Source organism: Bombus bifarius, unplaced genomic scaffold, assembly GCF_011952205.1.
Source record: "Bombus bifarius isolate JDL3187 unplaced genomic scaffold, Bbif_JDL3187 scf7180000007974, whole genome shotgun sequence".
NCBI lineage: Eukaryota > Metazoa > Arthropoda > Insecta > Hymenoptera > Apidae > Bombus > Bombus bifarius.
In genome coordinates, this window is record NW_022884360.1 from 807,453 (window position 1) to 831,372 (window position 23,920).

A 23,920-nucleotide genomic window follows, 5' to 3' on the forward strand; every position below is an offset into this window, starting at 1 on the left:
TGCAAGAACAGGGCCCACTGTTTTACTTTATAGTATAACTCCTGGGTTAGATCTCGAAAAATATTTAAGACGGAATTTGTTTGTACTAGTTTTAACAAGTACAATACAAGTAACTTAGTTTTCAGAGTCTAATATCGACTATATTAATATAGTTCATCTATATATGTAAGTTATATTAATGGTAAAGTAAAATGTGTTATACACTTTGGCATGATTACTTTTTACAATTTGTTTTCAAAGCTAAAACGATACGGCGTATCAGTCTCAGAGAACAGGAAAGTATTTAATTATCATATCTCTTGTCAGTCTTTTCCTCTGAATTAGTTATTAAATTTATTAAATAAATACATTCTCCACAAACATTTAATAATAAAATGATGTAGGAGTAATTGTTCTTTTTCGTGTATAAAGTTTCTTTTTTTTCTTAATTATTCTTAATGCGTCATCCTTGTATAAGAGTACTTTTAAGAAATCTTTAATTCACTTTGTAAAGCTTGTACAACAGCTGTGAAATATGTATCATCTTAAGATCGAAAATTATGTTTTTCTTTCATTTTTCTTTTTTGGACTTGATTGGCATTGGACTATACTTTTTGTCGAAGGAACATCTTGTACATGGCAGGCTATTGAGTATGTTGTTTCTTTTTGACTAATTCCACCAATTGTCTATACCTTGCTTGGCATTCATCCTTTGGAACGCAATATCGATTATATTAAACATACGTTTGAAAAATTCGTTGTAATATATCTATATACGATACCTTGCTCTTTCCTTCAACGCATTTTGCGATTTTCTCCCATCTATCTATTGATGTGCCTTTAGGATATTTTATAAGAGCCGCTTCTAGAGCTCTTTGTTGTTCTTGACTCCATTCGCTAACGCTTTCTACATTCTCGGCACGAGTCTTTATCTTTTTTGAACGTTCTTCTATAACAGTCTCCTCTGTAGACGAACCGGGTTTTAATCCTTCGTCTTTTATCTAGCAAGTACCAAAAAATTATTCATCAAGAAGTTAGAATTAGAATCTATAAAAAACAGATTAGAAAATAACCTTTTTCGCCATATGTGTAACTTCGGTAACTGTACGGTTCATCGCGTCTGCAATTTTATCCCACCTCTCTGATGTACCACTGGGATACTTCTTCACGAGTTTTATTAATTCTAGTATGTCATCATCAGTCCATAATCCCCCAGAAAAAGCAGGTTTCTGATAAACGTGATTCGTTTGATCTTTCTTAAACACCTCTTTAACGCCATTACCGCTTCTTTCTTGCGGAGTGAAACCAGTTCTGCGTCTCCTCGTACGAGATGTGAATTCTGGTTCTGGTTGTTCGTTTTCTTGCATTCTGAAACAGGTCGTATAAATAAATTCTAAGCATACCTAATGGAAGGAAAATGTTTGGTGGCAAATAATACGTTTCATTTGAATATCACAGCTTTACTCACAATGCTTCTTCTTCTTTTTGCTTTTTCCTACGTTTTCTTTCTTCCAGTATAGTATTCATTACACGCACGATATCAGGTATGGACAACGTAAAAGCTATTATCCATCTTGGAAATTGAAACGGGAGAGTGTTCCAAATAGTTGGTGTAGGAATTTTCTCCAAAATGTCTGCCAAATCCGGCACATCCATCTTCCCTTTCTTATTCTTTTTTTGCATTTTCTGAAGTTTACTGCCCAAAACTTGTTCCTGCAACATACATTATGATAAATAGGCAAAGCAATTTAACTTCCATTAGTTTTGAGTAGTTTTTCTTACATACATATGTATATCTTTTCTCGAAATATGCGGCCCACGCAACTACATATTGTCCGATGGTAATCAGTAAAAATAAAATTATTCCTAATTCTACAAGTCCCATTTTCCGCACATGGCGGTAATAATACACGGCTGATCGCCAGTTTGGCAATCCATTAACTAGAACATTGTCGTATCGCTGACGTTTCGCAGGATCTTTCAGAATATCATAAACAGCGACTAACTGGAAATGAGAGGAGGGTGGTGAAAAAATACTAAATTTATTTCCCTTCAGACACTGAAAATTCTAATCAGGCATCATTTTTTATATAAAGTATCTAAGTACAAATCAGGTATCATAAAAATATAATCATTTATAGCAAATGTGATGGGAAAGTTGTAAGTTGAAAGATGAAGTTGACATTGCCTCAAAAAGTAAATTGAATTTTTCTAACTTTAAGTGATCACAATTTTGAAATTAATGCAAGAAGTACAAAAATTCAAATAGTATTTTGTAGAAGAAAGTCAATATTTATATAGTATGAAAAAACATATTGCTTAAATTGCTAATTAATTGTAATAAAATACAACTATTTAAGATAACGTATTATGATCAAAATATTCCATAAAATATGGTTCTAATTATATTATAACTTCTAAAATAAGTTGGAATATATTTATTGTGTATCAGAACATACTGTTAACTTCATCTATATTTTCTAACCTTCACACCATATTTGCCATAAATGATTGTATTTTTATGATACTTATAGGACTTATAGGATGATGAATTAGAATTTTAGGTACCCAAAGGAGTAGAAATTAGGCATTTTTTGTCCTTTATCATTCGAAATGTTTATTTCAGAATTAGGACGATCTGTTACTTACTTTCCTAAACTGCTGTTCTGCATCTTCTGCAGGATTTTTATCCGGATGCAACTGCAGTGACAATCGTCTGAAAGCTTTTTTAATTTCCGAAGCATTTGCGGCCTGAAAAATTAATTCATCAACTATTTGTTTTTCATTTAGAAAATTAATTATGTAAATAAGGACAATAAAAAACGAGATAAACCTGGGGGACACCAAGCACTTCGTAGAAATTTTGATTGACCTCCTCGACAACATCAAATACTTCCAATTCGTCATTGTCCCAAGCATTTGTGACACCATATACATCGAAAAAGTATAAAATTCGAAAGATCAGTAATAATGACACTCTCATTTTTTTTATTCGCTAAGTATGTACATTCATATCCGTTGAAAAGTTCCTCCTTTTTTATTCTAGCGCGTTAGTCACTGAAACACTATGCTATAATCATTATTTCACTCGAATTAAATCGATCTTCCGCTAACCAAAGTATGAAATATGTTAAAATGCTAAGTGCCACATCGCAAATTCAAGTGAGGTTAGATTATGGAAACGTAGGCCGTCTGTATTAAACGCGTCGACGACTGACGATATATAGGAAAAAAATAGAATTTGAACTTGTGTTAGTGTATCTGTTGCACTTAACCAAAGGGTTATTTTCAATTCGCGATTTTATGATCGTCAATCTACTTTATCAATCGAGGTTACCTATAAAAGATTTTTAGTTTTTTAAATCATTTCTGATTCTGCATCCAAAATTTTACATTGAAACAAAATTATAGAACCTTTTGAAACATCATCTTCAATTTCACAACTCAAACTGTCTATTAATACTCAAATTCATTCATCTAAAAATGTGCTATATAACATGTGAGAGAATAATTAAAGATTAAATTCAACAAACTGATTGTATGAAAAGGATTATTTTAAGTAATTTTGTTCCATGTGTTAATGCAAGTAATCCGTTTAATCTTGATTACCTGGAACAATATGTGCAACAAAGTTGCTTAAGATAAGCAAGATTACGGTTTATAAGTTACCTATATAATATATGTATATAGAAATGTCCATGCTGATATAAAAGATGAAGTCAAATTTATTGAACTGGTTGTATGAAAAGGATTAGTTTAGACAAGTTTCTTCTGCATATTAAACCAAATAATTCATTTAATCTTACGTAACTAGAACAATATGTACAACAAATTTGCTTAAGATAAGCAAGATTACGATTTGTAAGAGACTGTATTGCCGATAGGAATACTAACGTTAGCGCTATAATATACAGATGACTCCACCAATTTCGGTGATTCGAGGCGCGGCGCACAGTGTGCTTTTGCATTCGCATGCATCACCATCCAGGCTATTCGATCGAAAAATGTGTCTTCCGCTATATTTAAGTGCGACTGCACGCACTGTTTTTACAAGCTTTCGCCTATAGGAGGTAGAAGGTTTGACCGTGAAGTCGCGTGAGCTTAATTTGCAACGATAACTTGGAAAATTCCATGGAACCGTGAATCAACTGAACGGAAACCGCACCGAGTTAATTCCCTGGCCGCAGATGGTCATCGTGGCTCACTCTTCCGATTTCCATTGATTGTATTTATAGTGTCCTCCAGTTTATTTTTGCATGCGGCTCCTTTGAGAAAAAGATGCGCCTATCCGCTGGCTGACAGCGTTTCTCGCGTCGTAAGTCCCTTTAACCATAGGATTTTTAACATTTAGGAGAAGTCGTAGTTGTACAGAGAGAAAAAAGAAATCGAAAGAAAAAGAGAGAGAGAGAGAAAGAGAGGGAGAAAGAGAGAGAGAGAGAAAAAAAGACGATTGACGACTACAGTAAGGTCTTATTTGCATGTATTCGGACTGACGTTATGTGTGGGTGTGCAAGTCTATTTAATATATATTGTTGAACGTACGAACTCGATTGCCAGACTCTTTATTTCGTTTCTGTTCTAGATTCGTGATCCTGTGTCTCATTCGTTGTTGTCGTCTTCGTCGTCGTTGTCGTCACTGACTTAACGACGAACGCGATTTTTTTATGGGGGAATCATTTGACGCGTTATAGCACAATAAAAGTGATCCGAACAAATACATTATTAGATCCCACTATGGAGATGTTATTCTTAGCGTGAAAACGTTGTAACGTTAGAACGACGGAAGACCGTTTTTACCTGTGCTAGATTCTTTTTACAATTCTATTTTGAACCTTCACATGTCGCCGGGTATTGTTAACCTATAATTCGTTGAAAAAGTACGAAGTTTCTCCTTTTGCAGCCTCTAGTTTCAAAATTTTCTAATTTTTGAATATCGATATTCAGTAATTTTTCCTTTTGAGTCGTTTAAAATATTCAGAGTGATAACCGTTCCATTATCTATTCGTCGTCATTGTCTACATATAAAGCATTTTTGTTGCATAATGAGTAATTATTAGCAGTCTGTAACACCACTAAATTATTCTTTGCAACAGTTAAGGCATTATCAGAATGAGTTGTTATTACGAATGAATATCCTTGCAATGTTTGAACGTTAACGCTTCATTTATGTCTGGTTGCATTGCAAACATCATTCTCCCATCTGTACAGTATATTCAATTGGTCATAATGCGTCTATTAATCATGCTTTAAATCATGCTCACATATTTCTAGCTCTAGCATATTGTCCCTTTGTCCTTTAGTGTGGTGGTTTGTCTTCTTGTACGGTGAAGGACGTGGATCTGCCTAGCAAAAGTCTGCCTGATATTCAAGCAAAATACACATATTAAAGCATTGAATACTGAAATGGAGTCTGCTATAGCTGGACGTAGGCGGACAACCGCACGACATTCAGCAGAGGATCAGGCTCTCGATCAGATAGCCAAGGAGGTATGGCTTGATTATTTTATAATAATATAACAGAGTGGAGTTTATGAAAAAGATGATATTAAGAACTTTATAATTGTTATATTATTTCAAAATTGTATTCGTTGCCTTAACAGGAAATAAAATAAGATAGTATTGTTGCTATAAGTGTGCTTGACCTTCGGTACTTAAATGTGTGCATGTTTGTAGTAGGTGGGGTTTATATCTTCCTTGATAAGTTTATCTGTAAACCAGAATGTGTAGAGACAATTACTAAATAAGTGAGATATTATATATAGTACATGTCACAAGTATTATTCTAATTAATATTTTATCTTTTAATTGTGACTAAATTAAAGTAAGTATTTGTTGATCTAAATTGATATCAGGATCTCGCATGTTATTTTTAATATCATGTGTCTAATACAGTGTTTCTATATCATGTGTCAATGTGTTAATAATAAATTGAATGTGAAACTATGTTTTTGGTAACAGGATGGATTTACCGTACATACTTTCAGGCAGAAGCTAGATTAGCTGCTAGAAGACAGGCAAGAGCGGAAGCTAGAGAAATACGAATGCGGGAGTTAGAAAGACAACAGAAAGAGGCAGAGGAAAATGCAGATAGGGTGTACGACATGTGTTCAGGTATCTATCCAAAAAAATTAATTCTACATAGAATGTTAGAAACGAAAAACACATTATTTTCGCAATTTTTCAGCTGATGTGAATAGAACAATGAGAGTAACACCTGATTCTGTGAGGTCGTCGCGTCTCCTCACGAATTCTAACAATTTCCAATCCAGTCGAAGATCTTCCGAAGATTCACTGGAAGATGCTGGCCTAAGCAGAGACCTCAGGGTACTAATATTTTTATCTTGCAATTCATATTAGGATAAAAAACACCATGTGTTCGTTTATTTAAATATGTACAAGCCTTCCTCCGAATTTTTCCTTTGTAGTTAGAATTGAAAGAATTTGAAGAAAAATTTAGAAAGGCGATGATAGCCAATGCTCAGTTAGACAATGAAAAATCTTCGTATGCTTATCAAGTCGATCTATTGAAAGACAAATTGGAGGAACTAGAGGAGACAGTTGCACAACTTCGTAGGGAACTTAGAGAAAAGAATCGCGAATCTGAGCAGTTAAAAAGACTCAGTCAAACATTGAAAGACGAGTTAGATGTATGCCATGCACAATTAATAGAAAGAGATGCGCTTATACAAGTAAGTAAGCGATAATCTCAAATAAATATGTCGTACTTTTTATTTTAATTCTGTAATTAAAAACTAAAATTATTTTAGGAAAACGGTTTAGTTATTGTCGACGATGAAGGAAGTGAAAACGAAGATAATGAAATTGAGAACGGTCCACGTCCAAGACGAAGAGTACTAGTCAGTACAGAAGCAGCAGAATTATTGCAAAACGCTGGAAAGGGTTCACTAGGTATGCGCAATTATAAAAGATAAAGAATATTTTTGAAATAAAAAGATATATGAGAGAATGTTTTATCATAAATCATAGATGTCCGGCTGAGAAAATTTGCTTCTGAAAAAAAAGAATTGCAAGATGAGATACGACATCTTAGATTGGAACTAGAGGAGACAAGAAATCGTATTAGGTCCGAAAGATCGCCTGGTTCAGTATTAGGTTTGTATACCTACTATAAAATACACCGTACTTATATTATAGCATATTATAAAATTTCCTTTTATATTGTTTAGTGTATCTATAATTATATTTCATTAATTGTTTCTTCTAGGTTGCTTATCAGACTCCGAAGATGTGCAACGTGAAGCAAACAAGCTTTTGGCCGATTACAAGTTTAAGCTTCAAAAAGCTGAACAAGATATGTCTACTTTGCAAGCTACTGTAGCCAGGCTAGAAAGTCAAGTAATACGTTATAAGTCAGCAGCAGAGGCATCTGAAAAAGCGGAGGATGAACTGAAAGTAGAAAAGAGAAAGTTACAAAGAGAAGTAAGCGAAAACTCTCTGCGAATTTTAATCCTTTGTAATTTGAACATTCTCGCCAGATAAATCGGAAAAAATCTGTTTCTTATAGGTCAGAGAGACTCAAGGCCGTGTAGAAGAACTGGAAACGGCAAATTCTCATTTACAGAGGCGATTGGATAAACTTAAAAACGCAAAATCCGCTCTGTTGAAAGAGCTTTGACGGGACGACTTCTTGGGGTCTGTACAATGAGTCTGCCATTTTTCGATTCACTGGGAACCGTGTGCCGATGTTGCCTCACACAACATGAGATACTACTTAACGCATTGAAATATAATTTATGCGAACGGAACACGTACATATAGTAATCGTTACGCGGATTTTACCATGATTTTAATTGATTTTTAATTGTACAATACTGCATACAAGTATGGCATTCCAAAATGGCCACCGCTGTGCAATGGTCTATTGGGATGCCATATTTGGATTAATTATACGCTAAACTGCTGTGAAAAGAAGTCGCTGTTTTATATTCAACACGTTCTTTTCTTTCATTAATTTTTTTTTTTTTAACACTAACAATTATTCTGCATTTCTTAGTAAAAGAAAGAAAAAAAGAAAAAAACGAAGAAAAAGAAGTAACAGCCTTTTCAATGCATTTCAAACACCGAATATTTTTTCGTTAATTTTGCGAACAGTTATGGAGTCGATTCGTAATATGTATATTATTTTGAGGAAAAATATTCTGACTCGTGTATTATAAATGGAATTAAATATTTTCCATGCCTTTATTTTTTGAGGCACAATCTTTCATGTTACTTTAGTTTTTGCTCATTGGAGCTACTGCGATGGAAACTTGAAGATAACCGTATAATAGTTATTCAGAATAATTTATGATATACGGGTCAATTAAAACATTGCGTACGTCAATGAGTGTAATTTTTGTGTTACATCGAATAATTTATAAACGATATTTCTACAGATACAAAATATTTATAACTTCTACGAGAACCGTGTTAATAGTTAAAGCTAGAATTTCGAATGGAAGCAACCAATCTACAATATTCATTTTCTACTATCGATCGTCTACTGTGAAATCTTGATAAACGTTTTTAATTTTTTATATCGTATTGTCGTATCTAAAAAATCGATATTAGATTGTATGCCAAATAGAATGATAAAGATAACTGGAACATCTGAAATTGATGGAAGAAAAAATATTCCTGCTGATTGTGGTGTTAAAGTTGTTAATGATAGCATTTTTAATCGATTGAATTGTCTCCAGAACTGAACTTTTTATTCCTCTGACTGATGCGAAGCAAAAGAAAGTAGATGTATGATAGTGTGGTCTTTGTACATTCGAAATAAATTAAACTATGTTGTTGAAGCTATATAATATTCTTGGTATATAAATTTATTATATATATTTTATGTGATATAAAAGAGAAGTACTAAAAATGTCATTTACATCCTTATCAATTAGAGATATATCTGAAAAAAGTAATCCAGCAAATCAAAAAAATAATGAAATAACAAATCTTGTTTATGTCATAGTTAGCTAATACAAGTTATTTTCGAATTTATGGCGAATCATGAAATATTTAATTACATTCAATCGTCATTTCTAAGTGTAAATATGTATAAATTGTTTAGTTTTCTTTTTAATTTGTTTTTTAGCATTTAAATTATCTAAATGGTAAAAATAAAAATTTTCAGTTTTAGACACAAAATTACAAAAAAAAATACAGCTTTTTTATTGTGATTCGAAGCTCGATTGCACCATTCTCCATAAAAAAATTACTTTATTATGATACCGTATATGAGAGTTCAAATATTTCCTACAACTCAAAGAAGTATTACCTAACAAATCATGTCGTGTTACTTACATATAGTCAATACATAATTAACTTGTATATTGTATGTTGATTAAAATTAAGAAACGGCTTTTGCTTTGTTTCTAATTCCCAATGCAGGACTTTGTGGATTGGTTATAGGCTTGGTTGATTTTACAATATTTATAGGTTTATATACTGGCATTGGTCTAGCTTTCACCTCTGCCATTTTGCGCAACTCTGCTCTTTCCATTTTTTCTTTCAATAATTTATTCTTTTCTTCCTGCATTTTCTTTGCTCCAAATTCCTGTTCCCTCTTCTTGATTTTGTCATCAAATTCGTTCCTTTTTTGAGCTCTTTTCATTGTATTTAATTCAACTTTACCAACCTTGTTCTGGACATTGTTTAATTTTTTATTTTTGGTATCTATTAAGCTTGTGCTGGTTCTATTTATTGTCACCTTCTTTCTAGTGCTTATGTCCGTTAATGTATTGTTCATAACATTAGGCTGCTTATTTTCTTGGTTACTGTAACTTTTTATTTGTCTGGTTCCAAGTTCCTTAGAGCCACTTACCTTGTCCTTGCTTCGTATATTATCTTTAGATAAACCATGAATCACAACAGGTTTAAAGCTTGGAACAGGATTGGCATGAAATACTCTAGCCTTTTTATCCTGTTCCTCCAACTGCTTAATAAATTCTTCTTTCTTCTTAGCAAGAAATTTGTTTCTTTCTTCAAAACTAAATGGACATGTAGCTATTGTTCTCCTTTTTGAACTCTGCTCTTTAACTGTATTTGTTGGCTTTAGAAATTTAGGTGCGGGTCTTGCATGAAACTCTGTCTTTACTTTATTTACTTCCTGAGTGTGACAATTTTTCAGTTTTTCTTCCTTTCTTATCTGAAATTCCTTGTTGCGAGTGTTAGAATTGAATTTTGTGTCCTTTGTGTTATCTGCAACAACTTCTACACAGGGATTTTCCTTCTTAGAGGAAACACTTGAGCAACTGGTGGAAGGAGTGATGGGAACAATCTTTTTGTGTTCCTTGGCATTTGTATTCTGTTGCAAATTTAGGGATGGTCCTGCTGTATGACGTATTCTCTTAGACTGAGTCAAATGAAACTCTTCCGTAACTGTAGTTGGTTTTTTAGGCACTTTTTTCAACACTGACCGACCCTTTAAGATATTAATTGGTACAGGATTTGCTTTGATTTGATGCTTCTTCATTTCTTCAAACTCCAACTCTTCTCTTTCTTGCTGACTCAAGATATTACCTCTTCTCCTTCTCTGTTTGCATCTTAATGCAGGAGAAACTGGATAAGTAAGCTTCATCGGTAATCGTTTCAATTTCATCAATGGACCAGGCTTCATATCCTTGTTACTGAGAGTACGGAATCTCTGAGGTGTTCCATTTTGGAACTTAGAAATCGCCTCTGCTAAACTTACGAACTGATTTGAACGTTTTCGATTCTTTATCATCTTTGTTATACCATATTGACAAGTAAGTACCTTTGGTTGTGATTTACCCAATGAGTGTCGTTTTTTATTAAATAAATTAGATTCTCTTTTTGAAAGTGATACAATTTTATAAGATAATCTCTTCTCTGAAAGATTATCTTTTGCTGAAGTATCAACTTTTGATTTTATTACTAATTTATCTTTATTTTTTGCAAATGCAGTTTGTAAAGTACTTTTCTTTTCCATATTATTTGCCTGAACATCTTTCAATGAAGACTTACCAAGAATTGTGTTCTTTGCCTGTAACATGCGCTGCTTAATCCTCTCAGGCACATCCTTCTTAATTTTATGATTTGCCATTGATACTTTAAATTCAGTGGTCAGATCTGTTATTGATATATTCCATGTCTGATGAATTTTGTTGGACCTTTCATCTAGCTTTAAGTCTTTCATAGCTCTGTCTAATTGATGATCTTCCTTAACTTTCTCTATAGAATGCATTTTATTTTCATGAGGTATAAAATATGCTATATTACAATGTGCAGGAGTTTGTTGTTCTAAACTGTCATCAAACTTTGTTTCATTGATAGATTGCTCAGTTCTGCTTTCTTGCGTATGTGAGGAAGATGGAGTGGAATCAATGGTAGATTTCAAAAATATTTGAGGATCGTGCACCTCGTGTTCTTTTTCGAAATAACTATCACAACAAACCTGAGGACTACATGTAAAATCTGCCCACTGTGGAGCACAACAGTTCTCCATCATATCAAAAAAATTTGAATTCATGGATTAAATTTTCAAATAAGTATTACAACAAACTACCGTAAGGTGGATATTATTCAAACACAATCTACAAAAAAAGCGCGAGGATAATAAAAAAAACTTAGAAACGTTATTCTATTTGTATATGTTAAAGTTTATAGGTACCTTTGGAATAAGTAGCAAGCACTTAAGCTGCAATTTTTACACGATTTCGTGTAATTAAACGTTTATCTGGTCCAGTAGTTCTTTCACAATTCTTTAAATAACTAATTCTATAAAAAAAACTTCTTTCCAGGATATTTACTTTTCAAACACCGAAAATCCTGGTAACTGGTCAACGTAGACGTTGACGAATTTAAGTTTGAAATTTTTTGACCTTCCATCTAATTGGCTGGAAATAATGTACATAATATAAAAGTTAAAGATCTCTATTATTCCTATAAGAATTTTGTTCGTTATTGTATGTTAAGGTTGGCAATATTAGTATATAGTGACTTAACGCTCCATGACTGTTACATGAAAAGGTGCCACAGAACATGACAACTGCGCATCTTACTGCGCAGAATAATTTTTCCGCGGAAAAACAAAAAAAGGTGAGACATGGGTAAAACAGTTCGAAAGGAAAGGAAGATTTGAAGTAGCATTTTGAATCGTTTTTATCTTCCTATATTTTATTTTGTTCACTCTTAACTAGATAGGATATTTGATGAACTTATTACTCGAGTTAAGATTTTCGTGAGTCACTATAAATTATAAAGAATTAAGTAATTACGTAGGACGTATAAAGTTGGCGCGCGGAAGCGCCCCTAACATCCACATACGGAATTAACCAGACATGTCGTCGGACGTATTTGCTGGATTAATGTTCGCCTGCAAAGATGTAAATAAACTGTTGGTTAGCTGACCAGTTTCGTGCGATGAATCGTACGAGGACCGCAATATGTGCGTAGCTGTATGTACACGACCGTTTATCCGGCAATCCAAAGGTAGGGGCCCAAGAATGGCGCCCGCGCGTGTGCAATGATCGACTTTACTGTAGCAGACGGAACATATTGCTTCGTCGACGTTTATTTCTGTTTTGATGTGCGCAAATTCTTTACTGGGCACGCACTGGTTCATCAAATAATTCTGCTCCAACATTTCTATCAAAGTTATATCTGTCCCATGAAATTTCCATTTTGGGAGATCCTCCACAATCTCTTGTCACTATCTATTCTCCTGTCTATTTACTCAAACGTGGACTTCCGATTTGTGATGCAAACGTCAATGTGACAATTGTTGAATGATACACTATAATATGGTATCACTATCAAATCTATTCGATAAGTTAAAGTGGAGAGTGACATTTGAGTGAAACTTAATGTGTCCAGTAAGAATTCATAAAAATTCTTTATGAAAACCCAATCTCGCGATAATGCGAGAAGAGAACTATATTTCACGTCCGATCATTGATAAGGACCATCGAATAGGAAATTTCCAGTAATGTATATTCTTTTTCGATTATCTTGAATCAGAAGTTATTATTAAACTTCCTTGTAATACTGCCATCTTATTCTTACATCTTCTTTGCTAATGACCATTTAACCAGCTTCGCATTTTTGCAGATGAACGTTCCACTATATGGACTTCTTGGAGTTGCGGCTGCTCTACTCATATATATTATTGGAATTGGAATGATCCTGAAGCTGTTTATTTGTCTGCTAGCCTTAATTTTAGGGTATGATTCACTTGCTTTTAAGATCTTGATATTGGAAGCATTGATATTTCTATCCATTTAATTTTGTTGTAGAATAATCACATGTATATATAGAACATATGGTGCAAATCTTGACAATGCAGTTAAGTCTGAAAGGGAAGACTTAAACAAGAAGACTGAAAAGTTACGGCAGGTGAATACACATTAAACAATACGATTGGATTGATTACCATGGTGCTTAAAGATGCATTTCTTTTTGTTTCAGTATATTCTAGATCTATCCACCCAGAAGATGACCTTTACTTTAGATAGAAGAATCACTGGGAGCCGTATTATTGACGAATCCCTGCAAGTACATAGTCGATTTAAGAACTTTTATTGCCTTTGTGTACCCCAACATGAAATATATTATATAGTATATAATAATATATAATATGTATAATAAGAGTAACATACGATTTGCGACTTCCCCCTATATAGGAAATACTAGATTTCGTTATCAGAGATTATGTGGAACCATGGTACAGCATTATTACAGACGACGAGGAGTTTATATATTCTGTTCGGGACACTGCTCAGAAAATAGCAATCAACATTGCAAATCGGTACATAAAGCATACAATTCGATAAATCTTTTTTGCTTCATTCCCTTTTAAGAAAATCATCTTTTCATTAGGGTGAAAGGTGTAGATTGGGTACCATACTTAACCACGCGCCTCGTGGACGATGCAGCTTCCCATGTTAGGCTCTATCGACAGGCAAGAGCGAGGATAAAACAGCTTCGAGCCAAGAAACTGCAGAAAGGTAGTGCCAGTTCAAGCACTTCCAGTGGCACACCTAAGAAGACACCCACGCATAGACGAAATAAAAGTGAAACGGACGTCTCTTGGTATTCCCAGTCTAAGTTCTACATTCCCAATTTATCTTCCCTCACGGAACCAATCGAAAATAACGAAGAGAAAGAAGAGGAATCGCTGGAAAAGATATTTTTCGACCTGGAGGTGCAAATGGAGAACGATTTAATCTGCAGGGACCTGGTGTGCACTAATAGCACTCAGGAACTTGAATTTTTGGGAGAGATATCTGAAATTCTATTATATCTTGTATTACCAAAAGGAGACTTCGATTGTTTGACTGTAAGATTTATTTTAAGGGAGTTATTAGTGAATGTGATTATTAAACCATTGTTGGATCTATTCTCTGATCCTGATTATATTAATCAGGCGTGTATATGGCTGGTAAGTATATTATAAGATTGTTTTAAACAGCAGGGAACGAATTATGCTTATAATTTTGCATTTTCAGTGCGCTAAAGAAGGTGGCTTACCCAGCGATGTGTTTTTAACGGTGATCAGAGTGACGGATAGCTTAGATGAATTAACGGCGACGAAAAATATAGTTTGTAAAGAAATAGCTCATCTTCGTTCTAAGGATTCTGGAGGAGAGGATGATTTGTCGGTGAAACAACAATTGAATAGTTTACTCTATGTAAAGAAGATTTTGGAAACCAGGATTATCGGGATGCAGGAGGGACTAGAGTCAGAGACCGACTTAATTGGTACTCAGCCTGATTGGAACAGGCTACTGATGCCTGGACAGAAATTAGTGAATTTACCCCTAGATGAGCTATTGAAGAATAATATCGCGTTGAGTTACTTCATCGACTACATGACCTCCATAAATGCAGAATCGTACCTGTTCTTTTATCTAAATATCTATGGCTGGAGGGTATCGGCAGAGCAACAGATATCCAACATAGAATTGCAGAAGTTGCACGCGGCTCAAGCAACTCCTAGTCTCATAGGTACCAAGCGTAAAAATACAGATCTGGAAAATTTAAAGGAAGCAGCTATCAAAATCTATCAGCAGTACCTTAGTGACAAGGCATCTCCAAAGTTACAACTGGACGATGCCTTGGTAAAGACTTTGTTAACCAGAATAAAAACTGAGTCTGTGAAAGAAATATGGTTCGACGATCTTAGAGCTTGTTGCTACGAAAAATTACAAAACGAGGATCGATTTCTGCCGGGTTTTAAAAGATCTAAGGCTTACGTAAAACTTCTCGCGGAATTGGATCTTTTGAAAGATCCAACATCTGAAGAAGATACAAAATCTTTGGATAGTATCAGTTTGTCGAGTACGAATAACGAACTGGAGACTTTGGATGAGATGTCTGAAATATACAAAACCGAGGATACTAAACCGGCTGAATTAAAAGATAGTAAATCGAAATCTAACTCTTCGACGAGTTTGGCCAGTATCGTGGAGCCAAACGAGGACAAACCGGTTGAATCAGATTCTTCGATCAACATTAGAACCATGAAGAGTATAAGGAAGGCAATTAGCATTGATACGGACCACATTAGCGAGGGTAAAGATGTCTCTTTCTATCTGGAATCGAATTCAGAACAATTTGTCAAATTAGATGAGAACACTTATGATCAGAATGCCATTAAGAAGTTGCAACAGGGAAAATTCGAAATTACGGCCAAGATTATCGAGACTGGAATAGTTAATGATCGTGGGAAAACTTATGGTATCTACGCAGTAGCCGTGACCAAGAATTACGATTCAGGTTATCAAGAGAAGTGGCACATTTATAGGAGATACTCTGATTTTTACAATCTTCATCAAAAGATTAAAGAAAAATACTACGATTTGGCGAAAATTCCTTTTCCAGCGAAGAAGGCTTTCCATAATATGGAAAGAACCGTTTTGGAAAGAAGAATGTTGATGTTGAATGCCTGGTTGCATCAATTAACGAAACCAGCTGTCGTCGAAGGACATATGGGTTTACAGAATTTGTTACTGAACTTTTTGGAGCAGGGCGATTACGATAAAGGTGTTACTGGTGGACAGATATCTAAAACGGTAATTATAATTATTATACAGGGTGTTTTAGTCAACTGGAACAAGCGGTGTCTTTAAATCAATTGAAAATAGAAAAAAATATAAGAATTTTGTATTAAATGATACTAGTAATTAAATGCATGATATTTTATTTAAAGAGTTCTGTTTGTCTGGTACACTCTGTATATACGAGTAAGATTGTAAGAGGATTATACAAGGTATTTAATCCTCGATTTAATACAGATAGATACTCTGATGAATCCATTGAAAACGTCAATGAAAACAGTAACTCAGGCAGTGAAAACTATGCCGGATAATATGCTAAATACGGTAGATGGAGTTATGGACAATATAAGTAAATTTTTTGGCAATCCAAAGAAACCCAATGCCTTCTATGAGAACACCAAAGTTAGTGCTAGTCTGGATGTGGAGGTGCTTATTTGCCTTTTAGATCAGTATGTAGTAACCACATGGTATTTAAATATGTAGCACATTTTAATTTCATTTTATTTTAGACCAACGACAACATTCCCTTACGAATAATGCTACTATTGATGGATGAAATCTTCGACTTAAAAGTGAGAAACCAATGGCTCAGACGACGAATAATAACGTTACTCAGGCAGATTATTCGCACTATGTTTGGCGACATAGTAAATCGAAGAATAGTCGAGTACGTTTCCCTATTAACGAGTCCAGCCAGGGTAGCTGGTTACTTAAAATTATTTAAGTAAGTAACCCTATATTTTGTCGGAATTTGTTGGAATTAACTAATTAACGTTATTTACTAATTATTCGACTGTACAGGAACAGTTTCTGGCCAAACGGAATTAAAGCCGAAAAGAAACCACCCAGGGATGCAGAAACGAAGAACAGGACAAGGGTAGCAGCCAAGGTTGCACTTCTATCCTGTCTTTCGGATGAATTGAAACATATCATTGGTAGTGAAACAACCAGGAGAGGCCTTCTGAGAGTGTTTGAGTTGTTCCAGCGACCTGTGCTCAACAGAAGACTTCTGTACGCACTTCTAGAAGGAATTGTAGAGACTCTGTTCCCTCAGAACAACTTGGTGGACATTTTCCGAAAACTCTACTCGGTTTCACCAAGGTTACAACAAAGAAATTTTCAGAAAACATAAGATCTGATAATTCTATTCAGCGTATTTTGGAGTTAGGAACGCCTATGAATCTCTTCATCGAATACTATCTGCACCAAAGACTTTGAACAGAATAGTGAAATGGAGGATGACTGTTTACCAGCTCTTGAGTTGATTTCTCAAAAATGAATGAGAGGAGAAATCATATTGTCGAGTAAATATTTTATAGAGGGAGTTAGGGGAACCAATACTCATGCCTATAAATTTTATCTATAGATGAATTGTAAAATACAAAGGACGAATTTCCTTAATCGATGCTCAACTGGAAGATTACCTAAAAACTCGTTAGGGGTAAAGTGATTATGTACATTATTATCTCGAGCAGCCAATTTAATTGCAATAAACAAGAGAAGAAAAGATGGAAGTAGTCATTTTTCAAACTGGGAACAATTTGAAAGTTCTGTAGAGAAAAAGAATTTCTAAATCATACTCTCAATTTCTATTAATATGTATATTCGAATAAAATAAGCACAGTAATCCAGTGGCCAAATAAGTCTAATAAACTATTTACACGAATTAATTCGAGCACTTTAATCGAGTTTTGCTGGTAGGTTACGGAACGTTTCACAAATCTCTCGAATATCTCGTAGAGACACGCGTATTTAAGAAGATTATGCATTCCAATTTGCATTTTAGCAATGTACTTCATAAAAGAACACTTTTTACACGTGTACTAGAAGACCAACTTTTTCATGATGGTGTTATTCTTTAATGTACAAATCGTCGCGAAAATACAATACTTAATTCGCCGAAAGATCTTCAATGTATCGTGCCATTTCAAACCTACACGTAGCAAAGACAAAAGCAAGTAAAACCAAGTTTCTATTTATTCGAATCTCTTTGAAGAATTTCTTCGGACAGCTATAAGTTTGTAAAATCTTAATTTAATTCCCCTGTCGTTAACGAATGTAATTATTCTTAACGATAGTGTAAAATTGTTGTAAATGTCGTACAATTGTATATATACATGAACGTTATTTCTATCGTGTTGAAACGCCATATCTGTCATCGTTTACTTATTATTAAAGGAATTGTTTATAAATCGATACTATTTATTCTCTTCTCACATTCCTACCTTTTCTCTTTATAGAAAAATTATGGGGGTTCATATCTACTACATTCTCAGAAAGATTCAGTAAGCCTCAATCTTTTTTCCACCTAAAAATAAAAATATATTTTTTCTCTAAAACATATATAATTTTTCAAATTAGATTAAAACAAAATTAATATTTTTCCAAGAACGAGGATAAACATTTTGCATGAAAAAGAATTGCAAGGATAGAGTGAGATTTATCGTATGGTAACTCTTACGCAAAGTCGGAAGTTTCCAAGTTTTCATGGCCAAATATGGATTATTAATTCTGCCAGCTATGCTGGAAGATCGAAGAGATTAACTGGGCTCGTATTTCAAAAGCCGCGACAAAGAAACTAGTTAATTACTACGAATCAATTAACCGTAGCCATTAGCAATAGGGTAGGGTGGGGTGGAGGGGGGGGGGTACTCGCGACAAGAAGAGAGAAAAGAGTGAGCAAAAACAAAGAAACTTTATTATCGAAGGCCTGCTGCTGCGAGACTAGGGGAAGTATATTAGGAAAAAAAAGAGGGGGCCGGGTACAAGAGCATCGTCTCATCGTTCACATCGTTGTTCGCCTCATACGGGGACATTTTGCCCGAGCGGAAAGAGGGGGTCTCTCTGAGGGCTTTCAGCTTCCGAAGAAGGGGTGGGGGCCGGACCAGACCGGGCCATTTTAGTCCTTAGAAATTTCTCTTCATTCATCAGCCTCTTCATCATCAACTTCCTTCCTTGAATTTCTCTTAATAGTTCTCCTATTGACGATCGTCTTAAACGTCTAAAAATAAAGTTGGATTAACCTCTGACTAATACTTCTACTACTACTACTACTAATACACATTATCATTTGCACAATTTTGAGAATTTTCAACTGTCAAGGACGTTCCTCCTACTTTTGATGCAGATTACTCTAGTAGAGGGTTGGAGGGACCTCTTATCCTCTTAAGAACCCCATCCTCCCCAACCTCCCGAACCCGGAACCTCCAATCCAATCCAGATCATGGGTTCAGCCACCAGGCCGCTGAAAACGAACCTCCTCTATCCATTGTGGCGAAAAGAATTAGCGGTGGTGCGTCTAGCGCATTTTCAGAAGGGGTTCCAGAGCAGCGGTCGGCCCCCGGGCTCTCTCCGCGCGAAAGAAGAGGGGAAACGCATCGTCAGAGGCGTACACAGCCGGGCAACGACTACCGAACGACGTACTAACGAAAGAAAATCGATATGCATGATTCACGCACGCGAGAGAGGACGCCTCGAAGGGGGCCGGGGGACAGGGGTACGCAGGGGTGGGTATACACACGGTGAAAGGCTGTAGGAGAGGCAACGGAGGGGAAGGGAGAACGGAGAGCCACTCTTCTCCCTTCGTGCTCCCTTTTGCCGCGAACCAAGGGGACGGAGAGAGCTGTATCAGGCTGTATGTGCGATCAACACACGTAATTCTATACAAGCACACGAGGAGGGGTATTCTTACAATGCTACCCCCTCGGTCACTCGATCAGTCGTGTCCAGAGTCCCATGCTCGTTGTGAACCTTCGTGGCTCTCCTCGTCGACGTTCTCGCGTGTCTTCCTCGTTTCCCATGTTTATTTCCATTTGTCAATTTTACGCCCGTTGCTTCTCCTTTCGATCATTTCCAGGATCTATAGCAGTTCCACACGTCACGGGGGTTTTAGTGATGGTTTTCGTCGAATGCGTCGGCGTCGACACGTACAAGCTACATCCAGTGCGCGATCGCCGGTGATCCCGCGTTCGTCATTCGATTTCGAGGACTGATATCAATATTCGGAGGACTGTATATACCTCCTCAGTGCATGTGCTGGTGTTTACAGTGGTGACTGGCTATGATAGAGGACCGATGAGTTGTCTTCCACTTCTCTTCTACGGCGTCTGAGAGTAAGAGCATCCTGTAGGATATGATCAGCTTTAATGACAGGTAAAAGAATTTCAGAGTTGTTAAAATTTGTGCATTGTTATATGAACTGTGCTATGGAGATTTTCTGACCGTATCATTGATCCGTTTGGTCAATGATAATGAAAAAGTGACTTTTTGGCAATTCCCTTGTATTTCTTTTCGTGAAAACTTCTTACCTTTTTTTCATGTAAACAAAATTTCCAAATTATAGAACTGTTTAAAAATGAAGTTGTGTGTAGGTAGAATTGCAATTACATACTTCTTCCAAATGAATCTCTCTTTCTTTCATTCAACTTTAATTTATGTTACGAAAAGTGTTTAATTCTTTTTACGTCAAGTACTCTGTCACATATTTCTATAGGAGGACATACTATAATCTGAGCATGCAACTGTACCGTTTTTTCGCGTTGAGGGTGGCTCGGGGATTTCGATGCGAGGCTAGCAACGTGAGGCATCGAGACGCATCTAAAATTCTATTATCGTCACGTTCCTGTAAAACCGTTGATCGTCAACTCTATCCTATTAATTCCAATTATTTATCGATTAATTATTTTTAAACCTACCTGTTGCTATATCCATAGGAATCCTTCCATTCTTACTTTAAAAAAAAGTGGTCCTTTTCAGTCAAAGCTACCAAATACCAAATACCTTCCTTTTTTTTAGTACACAAAACGGTTTTCGCAACTGCAGCTTAAAATATTAGTTTAGAGAAAGCACGAAACTTCCAAGATTTTGTCCATAAATTTCTTAAAAGTTGGATTCATACAGAAACAGATAGCTCCGATGGACCAGACAATTTGGGCATCTTGATGGTTTGGTTAATTCCAAAAAATCGGGCCGATCGTTCTGGAAGCTGCGCGCATCCGCCTCACGGTGTCGATTTTTCTCGCTTAATTCACGCCACCGATACCAGGTCGACGTGTAACGCAAGAGAATAAAACGAGAAAACGATGCCAGGCTGCGGTCAGTTGGGTCTGGTTCCGAAACAAGATACGCCTGGGACTTAAAATAAACAAACAGTAATATGCCACGAACCGAATAGAAAAGCTAGTCGATCTACTATCGATCTCTAAAAGAGCAAATGAAATTGTACGACGTGCCCACTTGTCGCGAAGGAAGTTAGATTACGGCTATATTATGTTAATAATTCTGAAGAATAGTGATTAGAAGACGGAATGGTATGAAAGAAATTTTTGGAACGCAATTCGATCGAGGGTGAGATAGGAACTTGGATCGATATCTCGGTTGGAACGCGATGGTAGAGCCACTATTTACGGGGGAGACCATCTGTATGGGGTGGATGTTGGTCCACCGTCAAAGAATCCTCCTCGTGAACCCGATTCGCTCTTCTTTTCTAAAACAGAACGTATTCTTTCAGAAATATATATATATACAATATCCTTTGTCATCTATCCTAGCAAAAACTTTGGATTTTTGTAGTCATAAGCTTTTCAAAACATGATCAATCTTTTAACGAAAATATATTCTCTTCTAATATCTAATATTATATATCGAGAATCCACGTAAAATCGATCGTTTTCATAAAATAAAGCCTAATTTCACGAAAATGGTGAAATAGACGCAACAAACATTCTAGAATGTGTCCAATTCGATACTAATCTAGCGACCTCCCCTTCTGAATGATGTACGAGAGAAATTATAGCATCTAGCAAGGGTAGAATCACTAAGTCAGCGCTAGGGGATGCATTTGTGTCCAATGGGAGGGTAGAAGTTCGTAGACAGTCGTAGAAACACCTGCGTGCACGGGGAAATAGCTTCGTCGAGCATCTGCTCGCGGTCTATTGGCCTATTTCCAGCTGCGTATCACCCCTAGAGGCTGACTAATTCGAAATTGTCGAAAACCATGTTCCCTAATGTCGTTGGGTAACCATCTTGTCCTGGAAAATTCTTGGGAATCATCAAAAACCGCCCTCAACATCTGTCGTGTTATGAACCAATAGTAAAAACATATAATTACCTTTATAAAACCTAGTACGTTGTATTATAGCGTTTAAAACTCATAAATTCTTTAATTGTCCATTCATTGAACGTCTTTTAACATTTTGAATATATCGAGAAGAACTTGCCCGATCAGAATTCCTAAGTGAAGAGATGAAGAAACTGTCTGGAGCCCGGAACATGCGACTTTCGCGACTAAGGCGTATCAGTATCGTTTAAAGGGACTGCAAACATGATACGCAGCCGGATTAACTTACTCTATATGTCCAAAGAGAAACGCAGACCACTGGTTTATCCTAGTTCTTCGCAGAGCGAAGGTCGTCGTACTTCGGGGAGCGCTCATGGCGGCGTTACTTTGAAAAAACGCTGGAAAACCAGATCGAGTTTCTGCAATTCCGTGTCACGAACGTTATATGTTGTTAATAGAACGATTAAAAAGCGTAATTTCTTTGGGAAAGTCCTCACTCTCCTTCCGAGTTATTCCGAGGATATGAGATTAGGAAGATATCTTTCTTCTCATTGATGCATCATAAAGTGAAAAAATTCCCACTTAGGTTTGAAAGAATCTTCAGTATGCTCCCATTTCTTCATCGTGGCACACTAATTCCAATTTTGACATACTAATCTTCGATAGAATATATATGCTAAATCGAAGAACATCTCGGTACCGAAGATTTAGTTGAATGGGCGTTATAATTCAGCGTAGTCGGTCGAAGAGAGTCATCTTCTTGGACGACAGGCAGTAAGGAGCTCGCTGACAGGAAGAGAGACGCGAGTACACAGGCTGGAAACGGAGAAACAGGGACGGCAAGGCGTGCATAGGTGGTCGCAATTTGCACCTAGAAGCACAGAGAGCACCGATATCTAGTATCCCGTCGTATTATTACGCTCGAGGGCGTTCGTAAGGGGGAACCGAGGTCCAGGGATGGTCGGCCGGCTAGGTGTAGGCTTACTTTGGACTCTGGTGTGGGATTACCGTACTTATATTCAAGTCTAATATTAAGTTACCATTTTGCTTTACGGCAAGTGAACAGGCTGCCTGCATATAGGAAGCCATCCGAGCGCTCTTGGGACAGTCTGGGTTAGGTCTGGGCCCACCTACGACACGTAAAGCGTCGCTTCTTCCCGGCCCATCATCCTTCGTGGTTTCGTTCCGAAAAAAGTGTCACCAAACTTCGACTTCCATCATTTTTTCTGCTTTCAACTAGGAAACTGTCTCTCTCAAAGGGCAGGAATTTTTATTGAAGACAAAAGAGCAGAAGCTGAAAGAAATACGTTGTGAAGTGGAATTGTGGATCGATGGTATTTAATGATTTGGATAAAAGTGATTTTTACTTGGTTAAATTATTGTATGCATGGAGGCTGGATGGCTGGAACTGGAGCAGGAACGCGTTTATGTGAATCTTTTCCCTGGGAAGTGATCTTTTCTTTGCTACGAATTGGTCTTCCATTGTCAGAGGGGGGTACGAAGTTTCCATAAATTTTGATATTTGGAGAAAGTGCGCGACTCCGAGGATCTTCAGATAGTATTTTCCATATTTCAATTTGAATCTTAATATTCAGCTCAATTTTATGCCAAAGAAAAATCTCTGGAGCTGCAATAAGAAGAATGGGCTGTAGCAATCGAGTTTTAAATGAGAGCACTGAAAATCGGCAGAGAAGAGGATCTGAAGACAATAAGAAGACAGAGGTACTGACTTCTGTGCGTGCTGGGGTTTATGATAAACCTCCTAGCACCATTTGAAATCAGTACTACTCTTCTTAGCAATCTTCACCATCGACCACTAGGGATCTACTGGATTAGGAAGGATACGTATTTTCGGCAGCAAGATTGG

At 36.2% G+C, this 23,920-nt stretch overlaps 4 protein-coding genes and 1 long non-coding RNA gene across 10 annotated transcripts; 2 read left to right on the plus strand and 3 right to left on the minus strand.

Moving 5' to 3' along the window:
- Nucleotides 1-231: 231 nt before the first annotated feature.
- Nucleotides 232-3,215, minus strand: LOC117217154 (dnaJ homolog subfamily C member 1-like). Its single transcript, XM_033464528.1, has 7 exons — nucleotides 2,813-3,215; nucleotides 2,629-2,730; nucleotides 1,766-1,984; nucleotides 1,448-1,692; nucleotides 1,053-1,347; nucleotides 762-980; nucleotides 232-689 (listed from the first exon to the last, which is right to left on the minus strand). Exons 1-7 carry the CDS (start codon nucleotides 2,960-2,962, stop codon nucleotides 624-626), a joined length of 1,296 nt encoding a protein of 431 aa, XP_033320419.1. The 5' UTR covers nucleotides 2,963-3,215; the 3' UTR covers nucleotides 232-623.
- Nucleotides 3,216-3,927: 712 nt separating this feature from the next.
- On the plus strand, nucleotides 3,928-8,791 carry LOC117217155 (leucine-rich repeat flightless-interacting protein 2). Of its 3 annotated transcripts, XM_033464529.1 has the most exons (9): nucleotides 4,718-4,856; nucleotides 5,280-5,466; nucleotides 5,964-6,090; nucleotides 6,164-6,303; nucleotides 6,405-6,668; nucleotides 6,747-6,888; nucleotides 6,967-7,092; nucleotides 7,205-7,419; nucleotides 7,505-8,791. In XM_033464529.1, the coding sequence occupies exons 2-9, from the start codon at nucleotides 5,383-5,385 to the stop codon at nucleotides 7,613-7,615; spliced, it is 1,209 nt and encodes a 402-aa protein (XP_033320420.1). In that variant the 5' UTR covers nucleotides 4,718-4,856; nucleotides 5,280-5,382; the 3' UTR covers nucleotides 7,616-8,791. The 3 variants fall into 3 exon arrangements, with proteins under 3 accessions (XP_033320422.1, XP_033320420.1, XP_033320421.1); XM_033464531.1 differs by lacking the exons at nucleotides 4,718-4,856; nucleotides 5,280-5,466 and adding an exon at nucleotides 3,928-4,294; XM_033464530.1 differs by lacking the exon at nucleotides 4,718-4,856 and having other exon boundaries at nucleotides 5,338-5,466; nucleotides 5,938-6,090.
- LOC117217150 (targeting protein for Xklp2-like) lies at nucleotides 5,319-12,303 on the minus strand. 2 transcript variants are annotated; one of them, XM_033464522.1, is made up of 3 exons: nucleotides 11,609-11,986; nucleotides 9,280-11,531; nucleotides 5,319-5,686 (listed from the first exon to the last, which is right to left on the minus strand). In XM_033464522.1, exon 2 carries the CDS (start codon nucleotides 11,465-11,467, stop codon nucleotides 9,326-9,328), a length of 2,142 nt encoding a protein of 713 aa, XP_033320413.1. In that variant the 5' UTR covers nucleotides 11,468-11,531; nucleotides 11,609-11,986; the 3' UTR covers nucleotides 5,319-5,686; nucleotides 9,280-9,325. The 2 variants fall into 2 exon arrangements, with proteins under 2 accessions (XP_033320413.1, XP_033320412.1); XM_033464521.1 differs by lacking the exon at nucleotides 5,319-5,686 and adding an exon at nucleotides 12,216-12,303 and having other exon boundaries at nucleotides 9,124-11,531; nucleotides 11,609-11,834.
- On the plus strand, nucleotides 12,291-18,191 carry LOC117217146 (sorting nexin-13-like). 2 transcript variants are annotated; one of them, XM_033464513.1, is made up of 10 exons: nucleotides 12,291-12,429; nucleotides 13,048-13,160; nucleotides 13,233-13,332; nucleotides 13,405-13,491; nucleotides 13,620-13,744; nucleotides 13,816-14,377; nucleotides 14,445-16,010; nucleotides 16,233-16,421; nucleotides 16,505-16,719; nucleotides 16,797-18,191. In XM_033464513.1, the coding sequence occupies exons 2-10, from the start codon at nucleotides 13,048-13,050 to the stop codon at nucleotides 17,125-17,127; spliced, it is 3,288 nt and encodes a 1,095-aa protein (XP_033320404.1). In that variant the 5' UTR covers nucleotides 12,291-12,429; the 3' UTR covers nucleotides 17,128-18,191. The 2 variants fall into 2 exon arrangements, with proteins under 2 accessions (XP_033320404.1, XP_033320405.1); XM_033464514.1 differs by lacking the exon at nucleotides 12,291-12,429 and adding an exon at nucleotides 12,728-12,922.
- Nucleotides 18,192-18,671: 480 nt separating this feature from the next.
- LOC117217162 lies at nucleotides 18,672-22,772 on the minus strand. Of its 2 annotated transcripts, XR_004489483.1 has the most exons (3): nucleotides 20,690-22,772; nucleotides 20,522-20,616; nucleotides 18,672-20,118 (listed from the first exon to the last, which is right to left on the minus strand). It is a non-coding gene; the product is annotated as an uncharacterized LOC117217162 (long non-coding RNA). The 2 variants fall into 2 exon arrangements; XR_004489482.1 differs by having other exon boundaries at nucleotides 18,672-20,616.
- Nucleotides 22,773-23,920: the final 1,148 nt, after the last annotated feature.

What these genes read in the sequence shown, in the direction of transcription:
- LOC117217154 (XM_033464528.1), bottom strand. Translation starts at nt 2,962, where the DNA reads ATGAGAGTGTCATTATTACTGATCTTTCGAATTTTATACTTTTTCGAT. An exon ending in TCGAGAAAAGATATACATAT is followed by an intron (nt 1,693 to 1,765) that starts GTATGTAAGAAA and finishes TGTATGTTGCAG; the next exon opens with GAACAAGTTTTGGGCAGTAA. An exon ending in GCGTTGAAGGAAAGAGCAAG is followed by an intron (nt 690 to 761) that starts GTATCGTATATA and finishes TGCGTTCCAAAG; the next exon opens with GATGAATGCCAAGCAAGGTA.
- LOC117217155 (XM_033464529.1), top strand. Translation starts at nt 5,383, where the DNA reads ATGGAGTCTGCTATAGCTGGACGTAGGCGGACAACCGCACGACATTCA. An exon ending in TCGATCAGATAGCCAAGGAG is followed by an intron (nt 5,467 to 5,963) that starts GTATGGCTTGAT and finishes ACATACTTTCAG; the next exon opens with GCAGAAGCTAGATTAGCTGC. An exon ending in ATCGCCTGGTTCAGTATTAG is followed by an intron (nt 7,093 to 7,204) that starts GTTTGTATACCT and finishes TGTTTCTTCTAG; the next exon opens with GTTGCTTATCAGACTCCGAA.
- LOC117217150 (XM_033464522.1), bottom strand. Translation starts at nt 11,467, where the DNA reads ATGAATTCAAATTTTTTTGATATGATGGAGAACTGTTGTGCTCCACAG.
- LOC117217146 (XM_033464513.1), top strand. Translation starts at nt 13,048, where the DNA reads ATGAACGTTCCACTATATGGACTTCTTGGAGTTGCGGCTGCTCTACTC. An exon ending in ATCAGGCGTGTATATGGCTG is followed by an intron (nt 14,378 to 14,444) that starts GTAAGTATATTA and finishes TTGCATTTTCAG; the next exon opens with TGCGCTAAAGAAGGTGGCTT. An exon ending in GGTTACTTAAAATTATTTAA is followed by an intron (nt 16,720 to 16,796) that starts GTAAGTAACCCT and finishes TCGACTGTACAG; the next exon opens with GAACAGTTTCTGGCCAAACG.